At 40.9% G+C, this 15155-nt stretch overlaps 1 protein-coding gene across 1 annotated transcript in view; it reads left to right on the top strand.

Annotated features, from left to right (window-relative positions):
* Positions 1 to 14766, top strand: part of MEP1B (meprin A subunit beta) — a 46184-nt gene extending 31418 nt beyond the window's left edge. Inside the window, exons 9-18 of the mRNA XM_049619560.1 lie at positions 1598 to 1715; positions 2770 to 2948; positions 4291 to 4509; positions 5060 to 5212; positions 7027 to 7242; positions 9121 to 9564; positions 11061 to 11240; positions 13428 to 13554; positions 14191 to 14395; positions 14752 to 14766. Of these exons, the coding sequence (XP_049475517.1) occupies positions 1598 to 1715; positions 2770 to 2948; positions 4291 to 4509; positions 5060 to 5212; positions 7027 to 7242; positions 9121 to 9564; positions 11061 to 11240; positions 13428 to 13554; positions 14191 to 14395; positions 14752 to 14766 (1856 nt within the window). The remainder of the gene's footprint in view (positions 1 to 1597; positions 1716 to 2769; positions 2949 to 4290; positions 4510 to 5059; positions 5213 to 7026; positions 7243 to 9120; positions 9565 to 11060; positions 11241 to 13427; positions 13555 to 14190; positions 14396 to 14751) is intronic.
* Positions 14767 to 15155: the final 389 nt, after the last annotated feature.

Genomic DNA, 15155 nt, shown 5'->3' with positions numbered 1-15155 from the left:
AAAGGTGGAATTCTGGGTGCCTCATATAAATTCATATGGATTTTAGGGCCCCCTATGTGAGTCTTGTTCTTGATCCTCACCGAAACAGAGGACCTTCCTACTAATTGTTTTCAAAAGTGCAATGGTCATGTAAGAAGGGAGGAAGGAAATGAACATTCGATAAATGCTCATTTTACTTGGAACTGCCTCTCTGCTTTCTCCTATCCTCACATTATCTCCTGAAAAGTTGATTTTATTTTATTAAAAAAATTTTTTTTAATGTTTATTTTATTTTATTTTTTATTTTTGAGACACACAGAGAGAGAGAGAGCATGAACAGGGGAGGGTCAGAGAAAGAGGGAGACACAGAATCTGAAACAGGCTCCAGGCTCTGAGCTGTCAGCACAGAGCCCGACGCGGGGCTCGAACTCATGAACCGCAAGGTCATGACCTGATACGAAGTCAGACGCTTAACCAACACGCCTTATTTTATTTTATTTTTAAGTTTATTTATTTATTTTGAGAGAGACAGAGACAGCGTGAGTCGGGGAGGGGCAGAGAGAGAGAGAGAGAGAGAGAGAAAATCCCAAGCAGGCTCCACACTGCCAGCTGCCATCACAGAGCCCAATGTGGGGCTTGAATTCACTTACCTCAAGATCATGACCTGAGCTGAAACCAACAGTCCAACACCTAACTGGCTGAGTCTGATGCTTAACTTTGCGCCTGCAAAGTTGATTTTATTTCCTCACTTAGCTGATAATTTTAGAAAACTCTGAAGGTGAATTGAATTGGCAAAGGTTACGCATCAAAAGTGATGAGGATGGGAAAGAACTTAGGCGTCTCTGGCTCAGAGTCTAAGTGCTTTCCACTTGGCCACACTGTCTCCCACTTCCCAGGAACCACCATCCTTCCCAGAAACCCCTTCCTCCGGGGTTGCCCTCCAAGCTTCTTTTCCTGAATGTCTTTGTTGCTTTCATGCCTCTGCCTTTTTTGAAACAATGGTTAACTCTAATTTGGGTCCTGAACTCACTTGAGAATCTTATGAACAGTTTCCCCAGGAAATGCACTTTGCAGATATAGGTATAGACAGCTACAGATGAGATATAAATACATAGGTGATATATAGATGATATAGATACAGAATAGATACAGATGATAGAAGTACAGATATGGATGCTGCACCTACCATTCCGGAATATTCCTGGACTCCCATCTCAAGGTCCTCAAATTACAAGCTCTGCTGTGAGGCTTTAAATACATACTGTAGCTTCTCAGATGAAGCATGTGACAGTGATGGTTCACTCTGGCTGCCTGTGATCCAAGGTATTTGTGCTCTGAGGTAAGGGTATGGTTTTTGTTGTTGTTTGGTAACGCACCTCTAGTGGTTCCAAAGAAACAAATATGGGGCAAAATCAAGGATCTGAAGAAGAACCAAATACTTGCACATGATACGTACTTAATTGGGACTGAATACTAAATTTGGTAAAAATAAAACACTAAACATTCAGGAAGGGACTAACTCATGATAAACAATGTAATGCATAGCCCATTTCCATGGTGAATTGTTCAACGGTGATAATGTTAATAAGTGTATTTTTTGTTGGTTTTCTTCCTTCAGAAATGAATGCTAAGGGAGTTATCCTTAACGCATTTGAACGCTATCGCCTAAAAACATGCATTGACTTCAAGCCTTGGACTGGAGAAGCTAACTATATATCAGTGTTCAAGGGCAGTGGGTAAGGTGGAAAGTTTGTCTTCTAAGGGTTCAAATGCCAACCATTGCAGGTATGGCCTGTCACAACAATTGCCCTAGTCCCTGACCTTGAGGGTGGGTGGGGGCTTTCTTAGCTGTTTGCTGGAGCGTAAAAGACAAACTACATCTAGTTTCTCTAGCCATAAAAATAATATTTTCACACATGCAACCAGACTACCCACATTAAGACAAGGAGGGTGGGATTGCATGCCATCCAGCCCATAACTTAAGGAACTTCAACCATTCGTAGTTTACATAGGTTTTATTTCCCTCTTTCAGTAAAACGTGTGTATGCACATGTATTTCAATTTATTTTCTTTTTCTTTCTCTTTCTCCTTTTTTAAAGGCTTTGGATATTTTTTATTTGATTGTGTAATTCAAAACATGTAGCACTAAATTGTGCCAGGCATTATTTTAAGAGTTTTATAAGTATTAACTAATTTAGTCTTCAGAGCTAACCTGCAACATAGGTACTGGTTTTCTCTCCCATTTTACAGATGAAGAAATGGGCTCAGCTAGAGGAATGGCTAAGTCCTGAGTCCATGCTCTTTTTTTTTTTTTTAATATAATTTATTGTCAAGTTAGCTAACATGCATTGTATATAGTGTGCTCTTGGTTTTGGGGGTAGATTTCCCGTATTTCAATTTATTTTAACCTAACTACACTTACTGCTTGAGTTACACTGAGTATTATTTGCCTGGGGCTTGGCAATTCCATGTGGTTTCTACACCTATAAAACTTTATGAGTGGTCATCAACATACCAAGGACCATGTGAAAAACTTGGACATTTCTAGAAAAAAATCAGGACTCGGTTGATCGGGGGATGCCTTGCTCCCGTGTAATATTTGGTGGCAGGACCACTTCTCCAAAAATCATGTGATCTGTGAGGTTATGAGAGGGAGGCAGTGTCCTGATAAAAGAGTGAAGGATGTAGGTGGGTTAAATGAGAGGACCGGGCACTGGGGATTGTGCCCCGAGGCCTCGGCCTGCATGGTGAGAACACTCTCTCCCTCTGTCCCGTGAACTCTCCTGTAAGCTGCTGGTCTTCAGTGGGCAACATGCATGTTGGGAAGCAAGAACTCTCCATCGGGGAGAACTGTGACAGAATAGCGACAGTTCAACACGAGTTCCTCCACGCCCTGGGGTTCTGGCATGAGCAGTCTCGTTCCGATCGGGATGACTACGTCATGATAATGTGGGACAGGATTCTGTCAGGTACATTTCTTTTGTTTTCTTACATTTTGGGCCACAAACTGAATTTCTAAGCATGTGCTATCTCCTGCCGACCGTTAATAATGGGAAAACTGAAGTGATGCTTTACTTCACGTGCATGAGTTCACGTGCCTGAAGGTTGTTGGGGCACTGATACCCCAGACCCCTGGTGCATTGGAGCTGGACGGGATCTAAGAAACTGGTGTTTCCCAAAACACATTTTTAGGGAGTGCTGTCCCACAAAATGCTCCCAGATGTGTGCGGAAAGAGATCCGCAGTCCAATTAGTTTGGGAAATCCTAGGTTAAAATACATTAAACTTGAGTTACTGATACCGCTTTACTGTTCAGAGTCTCCATTAGAGTAACACATATTGTAAATCTCCAAATAAGAAGCATTTCCCGAACTGACTTGATCATCGCCTTTTTTTTTTTTTTTTTTTTTTTTTTTTTTTGAGTATTTGTGTTTGTTGTTCTATGGAGCCCATACTGGGAAACACTGCAGCAATTGATGAGCCGGAACTTTTTGGGACTTTCTAGTCCAAGTCAGAAATGTCTTAATAACATTGTACAACTGAAGCTCATGTTTTCCACAAGGACGCTTAGTGTCCCCATCTGTCCTGCCTGCAGAGGGTATGGTGGAGGGAGTGGTATTGCTGTCCTATGAGGCATTGTGGGGGTTGCTCGGTACTGAGACCCCTGAACATCACAGCTCAGTGATATTGCTGTCTGGTGATCTCAACTGAGGTAAGGCACAGCAGTGGACTACAAGATTTCTGGAGCAAGACAAGTGCTTAGCTTCAATCCATCATCTCACTCTTTAAGATTCCCTGGGTCTTTGACAGAAACTTCTGTCCAGATTTGATAACACATCTATAAGCTTTGGAGATCAGTTCCACCTCACTGTTTCCCCTAAATCATCCCATTTCAAGTTGCAACCAGACGCTCATCAGTGTGATGCTAAACAACCAGGTATCTTCTCTGAATGTATTCGTTTTAAAAACTTGCACACGTGTTCCAGTAACCGTGAAATCCTTGAGTACGTCAGTTCTTTCTAAGGACTCCTGCCTGTATTATCATTCCGAGGTCCCTTCCCACCACACTTCCCAACGTCCTCTTACCTCCACCTCCATCTGCTTTGGGTGCCCCACCCTCCCACGAGCACCTGCCAATGATCTTGACTGTGTCGATAACACCTTTTAGAATCTACCTTTCTAATAGAAGTTCTTAGAACCTTACACTAAATGCTAATGTCCAATCTTGGGCAGTGATGGAAGCCTAGAGTAAGGTAAGCTATAATTTTGTGAACATCGAGTAATTAAAGATCTTTTTAAATTTAACATTTAGGCAGAGAGCACAATTTTAACACCTACGATGACCAAGAATCAGACTCTTTGAATGTTCCCTATGACTACACGTCAGTAATGCACTACAGTAAGACGGCTTTCCAAAATGGAACAGAACCAACAATTGTAACACGAATCTCAGACTTCATGGATGTGATCGGCCAGCGAATGGATTTCAGCGACTATGATCTCTTAAAGTTGAATCGACTGTATAATTGCTGTATGTGGCAGGTTCTTTGAAATGTTTTCTGTGTCTCTCTGTCATGGAGGGGAAAATGACGTGCCGTGCCATTTTGTCCGGCATTGCTGGCTTTTCTGCAATTATGGTTTGATAATTGATAATTATAGTTTTTATAGTTGAAGTTTGATATTAAAAAAAAATAACAAACATATAAACACCCAAATCCCAATCCATACCTGGGAAGCAATATTTTTCTTCTTAGAAGTTCTGGCCTTTAGCTCTACAAACAAATTGGGTCCTATAGTAACATGCCCCATGTCGATTTTTAAAGAAGGAGCCATCATATCAATGGGATTTTATAATCTGGGTTGCTGTTTAATAATCTGGATAACGAGAAGAGTGTAGACTCACGTTCCAGAATCAGCGAGGTGTTCCCTTTAACGCCATCCTGGCATTCCCAGTACTTCCATGACAGTTTTTATTACCTAGATTATCATGTTGTAGGAGTGTCAATAACTGTGTGTGTGTGTGTGTGTGTGTGTGTGTGTGTGTGGTTTGTTTGTTTGTTTGTTTGTTTTTGCTTTTGTAGCCTCTTCCTTGAGCTTTCTGGACTCGTGCAACTTTGAACTGGAAAACGTGTGCGGTATGATTCAAAGTTCAGGTGATAGTGCTGACTGGCAACGGACTTCCCAGGTCCCCAGGGGCCCAGAGAGCGATCACTCCAACATGGGCCAGTGCAAAGGTAACAGGAGTGAGATACTTCTAGATTTTACACTTGGTGGCTCCAGTCTTTTCCTTGGCCATGAAAGACTGGGATTTTGTCTCTAATTTCTATCTGAACTATTAATGATAACCCATTTAGTTGCTACTAAGGAAACAGTTCTGTGCCTTGTAAGGACATGGTTCATTTCTTTGCTTTTACTCTCTGACTTGTCTTTCTGTGATTCAGAATTGGGCTCTGTGAAGCCTCTCTACCTATACGTGCCCACAGCAGGAGGGGACAGTATCTCCTGGAAAGACTCTTATCTATAGGGCAGTGGGGTGGTTTTCTCAAAGCTTGCCAGATACAAGATACTTTGCAGTCAACGGCACAATGTTGTGAATTAATCACTTTCAGAATTCCAGCTGGTTGTGATTACATGCTCCTGTTACAAGAATCCTTAAAATGAAGAGTCAAAGTACAATTGATTTAATTTTTTTCAGATGAGTATCCTTTTCCATAATAATTTTGTTTTAAATTAAATGGTCATTTATTTGGCTACAAGTACTCAATTTTTATTTATTTGCTCACTTCTGGCAATAAAGATGTAAAACTAGACTTCAAAACTTAGGGTCATTGCATGAGAGCTCAGCCAGTCTAGGCAGTGGTTGAGGTCCCTAACAGCAAAAAGTGTTTTTCTTTTTCTTTCTTGGAGGATGGTGGGGTGCGGTGGGGGGGACGGCGGAGAAGACAGATGTTAAGGGTACAAACTTGCAATCAGTAATAATAAGCCCTGGAAATCTAATGCACAGTGTCGTGACTATAGACAGGAATATTATATGCTAATCATTATTAACAACTGGAACTTAATTATTCTTACAACAAAAAAGGAATAATAATTATGTGACATGTTAGGGGTTGTTAATTATTGCTACAGTAGCAGTCATCTTATAATATATAAATGTGTCAAATTAACATCTTATACACCTTAAATTTGCACCATGCTATATGTCAAATATACATCAATAAAAATACAATTTTCTTTTAAAATGCAGATTAGGGGGCACTTGGGTGGCTCAGTTGGTTGTCTGACTCTTGATTTCAGCTCAGGTTGTGATCTCACCATTTGTGGGATCAAGCCCTGCATTGGGCTCTACTCTGACAGCATGAGCCTGCTTGGGATTCTCTCTCCCTCTCTCTCTGTCCCTCCCACACTCATGTTCACACTCTTTCTGTCTCTCTCTCAAAATAAATAAACACTAAAAATAAAATAAAATGCAGGGGTACCTGGGTGGTTCAGTCGGTTAAGCGTCTGACTTCAGCTTGGGTCATGATCTCACAGTTTGTGGGTTCGAGCCCCACATCAGGCTCTGTGCTGACCGCTTGCTCAGAGCCTGGAGCCTGCTTCAGATACTGTGTCTCCTTCTCGCTCTCTGCCCCTCGCCCCCTTGAGCTCTGTCTCTCCCTGTCTCTCAAAAAATAAATAAAAATGTTAAAAAATCAAATCAAATCAAATCAAATGCAGATTTGGATAGTGGGTAGTGGTCCTCCATAGGCCAGAGGAAGGAGAAAAGAAAGGAGGGAGGGAGAAGGAGAGAGAGAGAGAGAGAGAGAGAGAAAGAGAGAGAGAGACTAGACCAAGGAGGTGACGCTTTTTTCTGATTTTGAAAGCTATAGTATGGAAAAGGTGGCCTAATGTCTCTTTTCGAAACTGCCTGCTCCTGGAGCTTCATTTAAATGCCCAATATAGTGTTTTACACACAGCGGGTACTGAGGGGAACTACTGTGCCCACAAGACGTGCATTCCTATATCTAGTATCTGTTTTCTCTCAATTCTGCTTTTGTTTTCATAACAGGTTCTGGTTTCTTCATGCATTTCAACAGTAGCTCTGTAAGTGTGGGGGCCACAGCAGTACTGGAAAGTAGAACATTCTACCCTAAAAGAGGATTTCAGTGCTTGCAGTTTTATTTATATAACAGTGGAAGTGAAAACGACCAACTGAACATCTACATCAGGAAGTATTCTGCAGACCACGTGAATGGTACTCTAACGCTTGTGGAAGAAATAAAAGGTACAATATTGACATTCTTATTGTCTGAGTCCAGATAAGGCCATCTTAATTCTTTAAGTCTCTGGCACTGAGGAGGTCAGTTCTTGGCTCGTAATACAAATATAATGAAAACTAGCCAAAATGGGAAGAATTACTGAATGTAAACGAATTGTGGGATGGACGAGGAAGGAACTGGCCTCGGGCAGGACTGGACCTGTCCCTGAACATGGTTGGAGACCTCTCATGTTATGTCAGATGGGCCCGGTCCACAAAACTGGTGCTTTGGGTATTTTACTTCCCAGCTTACAGTTAATCAAATGTGCCATTAGCCTGGAAAAGGGACACTTCCTCTAATTTCTAGCTTGAAAAAAAAAAAAAAAAAACCCAGTGAAGAATTCTAATTGTTATGATTTGGGTTAAGTGCAACTTCTAGAGTAATTCCTGAGCGAAGAGAAAGCAACACTCATTCCAATCATGTGGCAGAGAGATGGGTCATGTTGACCAACTTTAAAAGCAGATGGTTAAGAAATTTCAGGAAGGGAGGGGCCGTGGGCTGCCAACTCTATCACTGTCTCTCCACATATTGACCACTTGGTTTGAATGAATTGAGTAAAACCTATTATAAAATCGATCTACATTATGCTATGTGTCATACCATTTTCCTCCCATTTAACAATGGGAAACAATCTGCAACACAGATGATACTTTCTTTTGTGAACACCTACAATAAGGTCTTAATATCATTTTATATAAACATATACATATATGTGTATATCACATGCTGTACATATATAATGTAATTATATATACTGTACAATTCCATATATAATACCACATATATATATACACATTATATATAGTATATATTTAATCCTTTCCATTAACAATCTGTGGGTGGGTGTTATCACTAATGATCAATAGCACAAAGGGTACTTAAGAAACTTGCTTATGAGAAAGAATTTAACAGAATTTAAATGAACAGTACTGATACTAATGAAGTGGAATCTCTCGTGAAAGATTTTTGTTCAATCCAGAGTATATCCATGGACAATAGCATTTTCTGTAATTTGGATATTTCTGTCTTATTTTCACATAATTGTGCTTCACATTAAGTGCCAGTACGTTTAAGTTTGAAGTCATCGTGTGAACTACCAGTTCGACATGAATTCCTGAGCTGTTTTCTCTACTTGGGGGCTTCTGAAATTTTTTAAATGTATCGCTCCTTATTTGGGCATGTGATGTAAGAAAATAAGACAAGATAACATAGCCTGTGCTGCTAGCTAAGGGTAGGGGATGATAGCGAAGGGGGAAGTATGCACCGGGGAGAAGGCTGATGCTATCAAATACTAGATAAATATTTATAAGGTTGAGTCACTGGTAAATGATCTAAGGACTCAATTGTGGGTGTGGGCTTTCTAGGGTTGGGTGGATTTCTGTGTAATACTGCCAAAACACTGACTGAAAGTTGGGCATGTGAAGGAAGTATTTCAGTCAAACTATAAATACGTTAAATAAGGCTTTGGTTCAGTATCCCAGGAATCCTGGGCACAGTGTAGATATCAGTTTTAACTAACATATAATGAGAGACAACTCCTATTTAGGGCATGGAATACTCATAAGTTAGATGTTGGTGTTTGCTTACCCTTCGCTGGACACAGGTGACTACCTGAGAAACAAGCAGATAAACATCCAGATATTCCAGGGAGCAGTTTGACCCCACAGAAATGCCTTGAAGTGAATGGGCTTGGGCTGGAGAAGTGAGAAAAACACACTGCAGACCTGTAGGAACCAATAGCTCTAGGATGATAATCTGTCCTGCGAAGGTTAAAACTCTAATGTTGATTTGCGCATGATTCGTAGTCCTTTGTCTTCTTTGAAATAATAATGTCTCTTTTGCAGATATACCCATTGGAAGCTGGCAGCTTTACCATGTGACACTGAAAGTGACCAACAAATTTAGAGTGGTGTTTGGAGGGGTCAGAGGCACTGGTGCATCATTGGGTGGCCTGTCTCTTGATGACATCAATCTTTCAGAAACACAGTGCCCTCATCATATCTGGCATATAAAGAATTTCACACAGATTATTGGCAGCTTGAATGAAACCATATATAGCCCTCCATTTTATTCTTCTAAAGGTTATGCCTTCCAGATTCAGTTGAATCTGAATCATTCGACTAACGCAGGAATATATTTCCACTTGATCTCTGGAGCCAATGATGATCAATTACAATGGCCATGTCCTTGGCAACAAGCCACGATGACACTCTTGGATCAAAATCCTGACATTCGACAGCGTATGTCCAACCAGCGGAGTATAACTACAGACCCATTTATGACCACCGGTTCGTGACTTATTTCCTTTACTGCTAATACACGGTCATTTGTCTAGGAGGGACGGACAATTTGGGAATGAGAGACTGCACAGTCAGGTACTTAGGGATTTCTGAGCCCCAGATTTTAGGAACACAAGACATTGAAGGGAAGGGCTTCAGCAGGTGTGGACAGAGTACCCCAGGCAGGCCATTGTGAAGAATGTCAAGAGGCACTGTCTCTGAAAAATAGAGAAGACACTGACTATTCCTGGCAATTGATCATACCTGAATTCCAGTTGTCCAAGGAGTGTTGGTCTTGCAGTCTGGCATGCCTCGGTTAAAATCCAAGGTTTGCTTCTCATTAGCTATGTGATGTTGATTAAATAGTCTTTTGGAGCCTCAGTTTCCTCAGCAGGAAAACTGGGGCAGTAATAGTAACCACCCCTTGCCACTGGGACTGTCAAACAAAATTCAGCTCTTGTAGAAGGGGATGGTTTCTGATGAGAGGAAAGACGTTGAGCTCCTGGAGTGTTGGGAAGGCTGTGAGAATGGATCATAATTTCTTACTAAAGAATTCTGGAGGGCTCGCCAATGGTGACATCATTCCCCATCTTTTCAGTCTCAAAAAGGAACAGCTCCCAGAAGGCAATGATCACATTTCTAATTTTAATAATCCTTTGCCTTCTGGAAGCCTAATAAAAAATGAAATTATGGCAAGGTGACTATTATTGCCAAATCTGAATTCTATATATGAAAAAAAAAATGGACCTGTGTGACATAGGAAAAAGGAAAACCATTAATTTGTTAGGAAAAAAAAAAATATTCACAAAGAGGATTGCAGGAACTTGATGCTCAGATTTCTTCACTTTTTTTTTTCCCAAAGCATTTTGCCTGAATGACATTGAAAATGGCTCAAAGTTGGTTGGGTCATCACCTTTCCCCAGAAGCAGTGCTTCTCACTGTCTTCTAGAAGGACTTTGCTGTTAGGTGAATAATTCAGTTAATGAGATGAATTGTGCTATGTTAATATTCAAAACTCTCTCGGGACACCTGGCTGGCTCAGTCGGTAGAGCATGTGACTCTTAATCTCGTGGTCATGAGTTTGAACCCCACATTGTAGAGATTACTTAAAAAATACAATAAAAAAAACCTCTCTCAGAAACGTATTGATTCAACTTCGTTAAAAGGAACACCTATGACTCGAGGCAACTGAGAAATTATTTTAATGGGGAGGGAGTTTCTATACTGGTCAGGAAGTATACGTGTGATACCGCATCTAGGAAAATTTTGGTATCTCTCCACTCAGATTCCAGAATGTGCTCCTCCTTACTAGCAATCTCATTTTCTTTAGGACAGTATAAATGAACAAGCTTCAGTGACTTGCCAGAGAATACATCACAGGTCAATAGCATCATTTAATTATTTTGAGCTCTATCCTAATTGCGTTTCACATTGCCCGTTCTTTCCTACCACAAAAAGCTATGATGATGCTAAACACAATCCATTAATATAAATTGCTTTTTCAGATAATGGAAACTATTTTTGGGACAGGCCATCCAAAGTGGGATTAGTGGCTTTTTTCCCTAATGGAACGGAGTTTAGAAGAGGTATGGGCTTTGGAACCGCTGCCTTTATAACCTACAAGAGGCTGAAAAGCAGAGATTTTATAAAAGGAGATGATGTTTATATCCTACTGACCGTGGAAGGTATGTCAGCAAAAATAGTTTTATACAAGCTATTTTTGTTGTTGTCGTCGTGGCCATTGATTATTGACTGCGTTCTTCTGGGTCCCATTTTTAGGTATAGGAGTAAATGGGCATGAGTGGGAGTTTTTCTTTCTGGCATAAATTATTAACAATAGGAAAGTAATTTAAATAAAAACAGTGACCATTCCAGGATAGAATTTAATTACCACTACATGGAGCAATGGAAAATTAGGACAGAAATTTTCTCTAGAAACAAGTTAAAGTATAGCTACTATACCCTAAATTATACTCTAAGATTCCAGAAATAGAAATATCACACAAGCACATGAAATGAAACTGGAAATGAACTGTCTCTATTGTGTCTTTAAAATATATATTCATACATATATACATATATATGAGCACACAAATGTATATTTTATGTATCATATATAAGCATACACATATATATTTTGTCAGTAATAGCATTAATCTATTGTCTTTTAAATTTCTTACCCACGGCAGCTAGTAAATACATTTTTCAGGAATACTGGTGGTTTCTGTGTTTCATGTAGCACAATTTAAAGTCATTTACTATTAAAGACCCTCTTACAGCTCTGTAAATCAGAATCTTGTTTGTGATGAAAGGTGGTGCAATTAAAATCCATGAAATCTTTTTTTAGTTTATTTAAGAGAGAGAGCGTGCGAGCATAAGCAGGGAGAGGGGCACAGAGAGAGGGAAAGAGAGAATTCCAAGCTGGCTCCACACTCAGCATGGAGCCCAATGCAGGGCTTTATCTCACGACTGTGAGATTCATGACCTGAGCTGGTACCAAGAGTTGGATAGTAGAGGCACCTGGGTGGTTCTGTCAGTTGAGCATCTGACTCTTGATTTCGGCTCAGGTCATGATCTCACAGTTGTGAGAATGTGGAGACTCTTGGGATTCTCTCTCTCTCTCTCTCTCTCCCTCTCTCTGCCCCACCCCTGCCCACATGAGTACTCTTTAAATAAATAAATAAATAAACATAAAAAAAAAAAGAAGAGTTGGATGCTTAATTGACTGAGCCACTCAGCTGCCCCAAAACCCATGAAATTTTTATGTCAGTGTCAATTAGAGTAAATCTAGATGATACTTCTTGGAAAAAATTATTCAATAATAACTTTGTTGCAGGGTGTCTAGCTGGCTCAGTTGGTAGAGCATACAACGCTCGATCTTGGAGTTGTAAGTTCAAGCCCCATGTTGGATATAGAGGTTACTTAAAAATAAAATCTTTTAGGGGCACCTCTGGGTGGCTGAGTTGGTTGAGCTTCCAACTTTGGCTCAGGTCATGATCTCACGGTTTGTGAGTTCGAGCCCTGTATCAGGCTTACTGCTGTGGGCACAGAGCCCACTTCAGATCCTCTGTCCTCCTCTCTTTCTGTCCCTCTGCCACTTACACTCTCTCAAAAATAAATTAACATTAAAAAAATAAAATCTTTGGGGTGCCTGGGTGGCTCAGTCGGTTGGGCATCCAACTTCAGGTCAGGTCATGATCTCACAGTTCATGAGTTCGACCCCTGCGTCAGGCTCTGTGCTAACAGGTCGGAGCCTGGAACCTGCTTTGGATTCTGTGTCTCCCTCTGCCCCTCCCCCACTAGCACTCTGTCTCTCAAAAAAATGAATAAATGTTAAAAAATAAATAAATAAAGTCATTAAAAATTTTAAAAAAAAGAACAACTTTGTTGAGGGACAAACAACTGCTACTTTTATGTAGCAGAGAAAAAGTCACATATTCATCACCTCGGTTCAACACTGTTTGGATGAGAAGCAATAGAAAACACTACAAGCATCAGAGCCCTGATTGTTAGGGGGGCCTGGTAGCTTGTGTCAGATATCCACCAACTTGCTCTCCCTGAGCAAGAATCCTGTGACCTTGGGCAAGCCCATCAGTCACCTTGCATTTCTGTGCTTTGTCTTCATGTCTGTCCCTTGAGGGTGGATTATAAGAGCTTAGACCCTTTCTAGCTCAAGCAAACCCAAGCTCAGGTAAGCATGTGGTTCAGTTGATGACCCCAAAGGCTGGTCCAGTTCCTGTCTGTATCTAGATTTCTACCTATTAATTATTTTACTGGCTGGGAAACCTAAGCATCTATTTTGAAACTTAAGGATCAAATCCTTGTTAAAGTCAAACTGATGTCCGTCCATGCTCTCCCTCTGCCCTCCTTAGACATATCCCACCTTAATTCTACACAAATTCCACCAATCCCAACCTCTAACATCAATGACCTCTGCACAAACTTCAAATGTGAGAACGACGGCATCTGCGTTGTCCGAAATGGCAAGGCCGAGTGCAGGTAAGGGGTCATGTGGACAAGATCTCCCCATTCTCCTGTTAGAAATGTTATCATTTACACAATATGGGGTTAGATACTGATATTTTCTGTGAGCGAAATCAGTTGATTCTCATCTCAAAGCCATTCATGGGATATTTATTTTTTGGTCTCCATTTGGGACTTTGGATAGCCACAAGAAGAATAAAATTATTTATGAAGAAATAGTACATTGTATTGTAATTGCCTGAAAAAGTCCTCATGTGTTATAGACCTTATTAAGTCCTCACAACAGTCTTGGGTGGTAAAGTGTGACTGTCACTATTTTTTAGATGGAGATTGTTCTCAGAAATTCTGGGATGAGTTTGGCCAAGAGGTACAGGGGGGAGGTTAAGGGACTGAAACACTGAGAACCAAATTTTCTCCGTTACCTACACCACCTTCCTTTCCTACCTCAGAGCCACTATTTTGAGTACCAGATGAGCAGTGATTCCATGTCCTTACCACTGGCCTTGCCTGGCCCTCTGGAGCTAGTCTATCCATTCCCCTCCAGTTGAGTTCCATATGCCAATGACCCGAATGTTGAGCCGCACCCTTAATGGCGAAGATTTTCAGACTGAAATATCAACTCATAACTCTGGGTCACGTTCCGACGTGCAGGTGTCTGTCAGGGGAAGACTGGTGGTTCCTGGGCGAAAGGTGCGAGAGGAGAGGCTCCACCCAGGATACCATTGTCATTGCTGCATCTTCTACCGTTGCTGTGTTTGCCCTGATGCTGATAGTCACCCTCGTCAGTGTCTATTGTACCAGGAAGAGATATCGTAGGAGGACAACTTCAAATACAACAGACATGACTCTGGAAAATGTAAGTTGAGCCTGGTATTTGGTTATTCAAAACCTACTGATGAAATCATATGCAGAAGAATTAGGACTTTCTTACATACTTTAAAAAAAAAAAATCTCTTTATTCCCTATGTTGGATAACAGCTTTGAAACTATACATTCCTGTTACCTTCGCTATAAGTCAACGGTTCTTGGAGTCCATGAAGGCTTTGGGGGAGGAGTTTATATCCTCCTGGACTTGTATCTAAAATTGTGTCTGGTTGTACATTTTTTCTGGGATGAGGGTCTGTGACCCTTCTGAGAGGCAAAACTGATTTTGCCATAAGTTCCAACCTTCCTGTTAGAGGTGACAGGTGATAAGTGTTTTTTGTTCTAAAGGTATTTCAGGGGTGATTGAGCTCAGGTTTGTTGGAAGGGAGTGCTGGCATGTTTGATGCTTTTCCATTAAAAAAATGTTCCAGTTCATTCTGGCTTCATGTGCAGTAACTAACCTTGAGGCCAGATGTTTTAAAAAATTTTTTTAATGTTTATTCATTTTTGAGATAGAGAGAGCATGAGCAGGTGAGTGGCAGAGAGAGAAAGGGAGACACAGAATCTGAAGCAGGCTCCAGGCTCTGAGCTGTCAGCACAGAGCCCAATGTGGGGCTTGAACCCATGAACCGTGAGATCATGACCTGAGCCGAAGTCAGATGCTTAACCGACTGAGCCACCGAAGTGAGTCCAGATTTTCAAGTAGAGGGTTTAAAGTCTTGCCTCAGAAGGTCTCTAAAATGTCAATAGCC

Source organism: Panthera uncia, assembly GCF_023721935.1.
Source record: "Panthera uncia isolate 11264 chromosome D3 unlocalized genomic scaffold, Puncia_PCG_1.0 HiC_scaffold_8, whole genome shotgun sequence".
NCBI lineage: Eukaryota > Metazoa > Chordata > Mammalia > Carnivora > Felidae > Panthera > Panthera uncia.
Note: the sequence above shows the minus strand (reverse complement) of the source record. Positions and strands in the feature narration are given on the sequence as shown.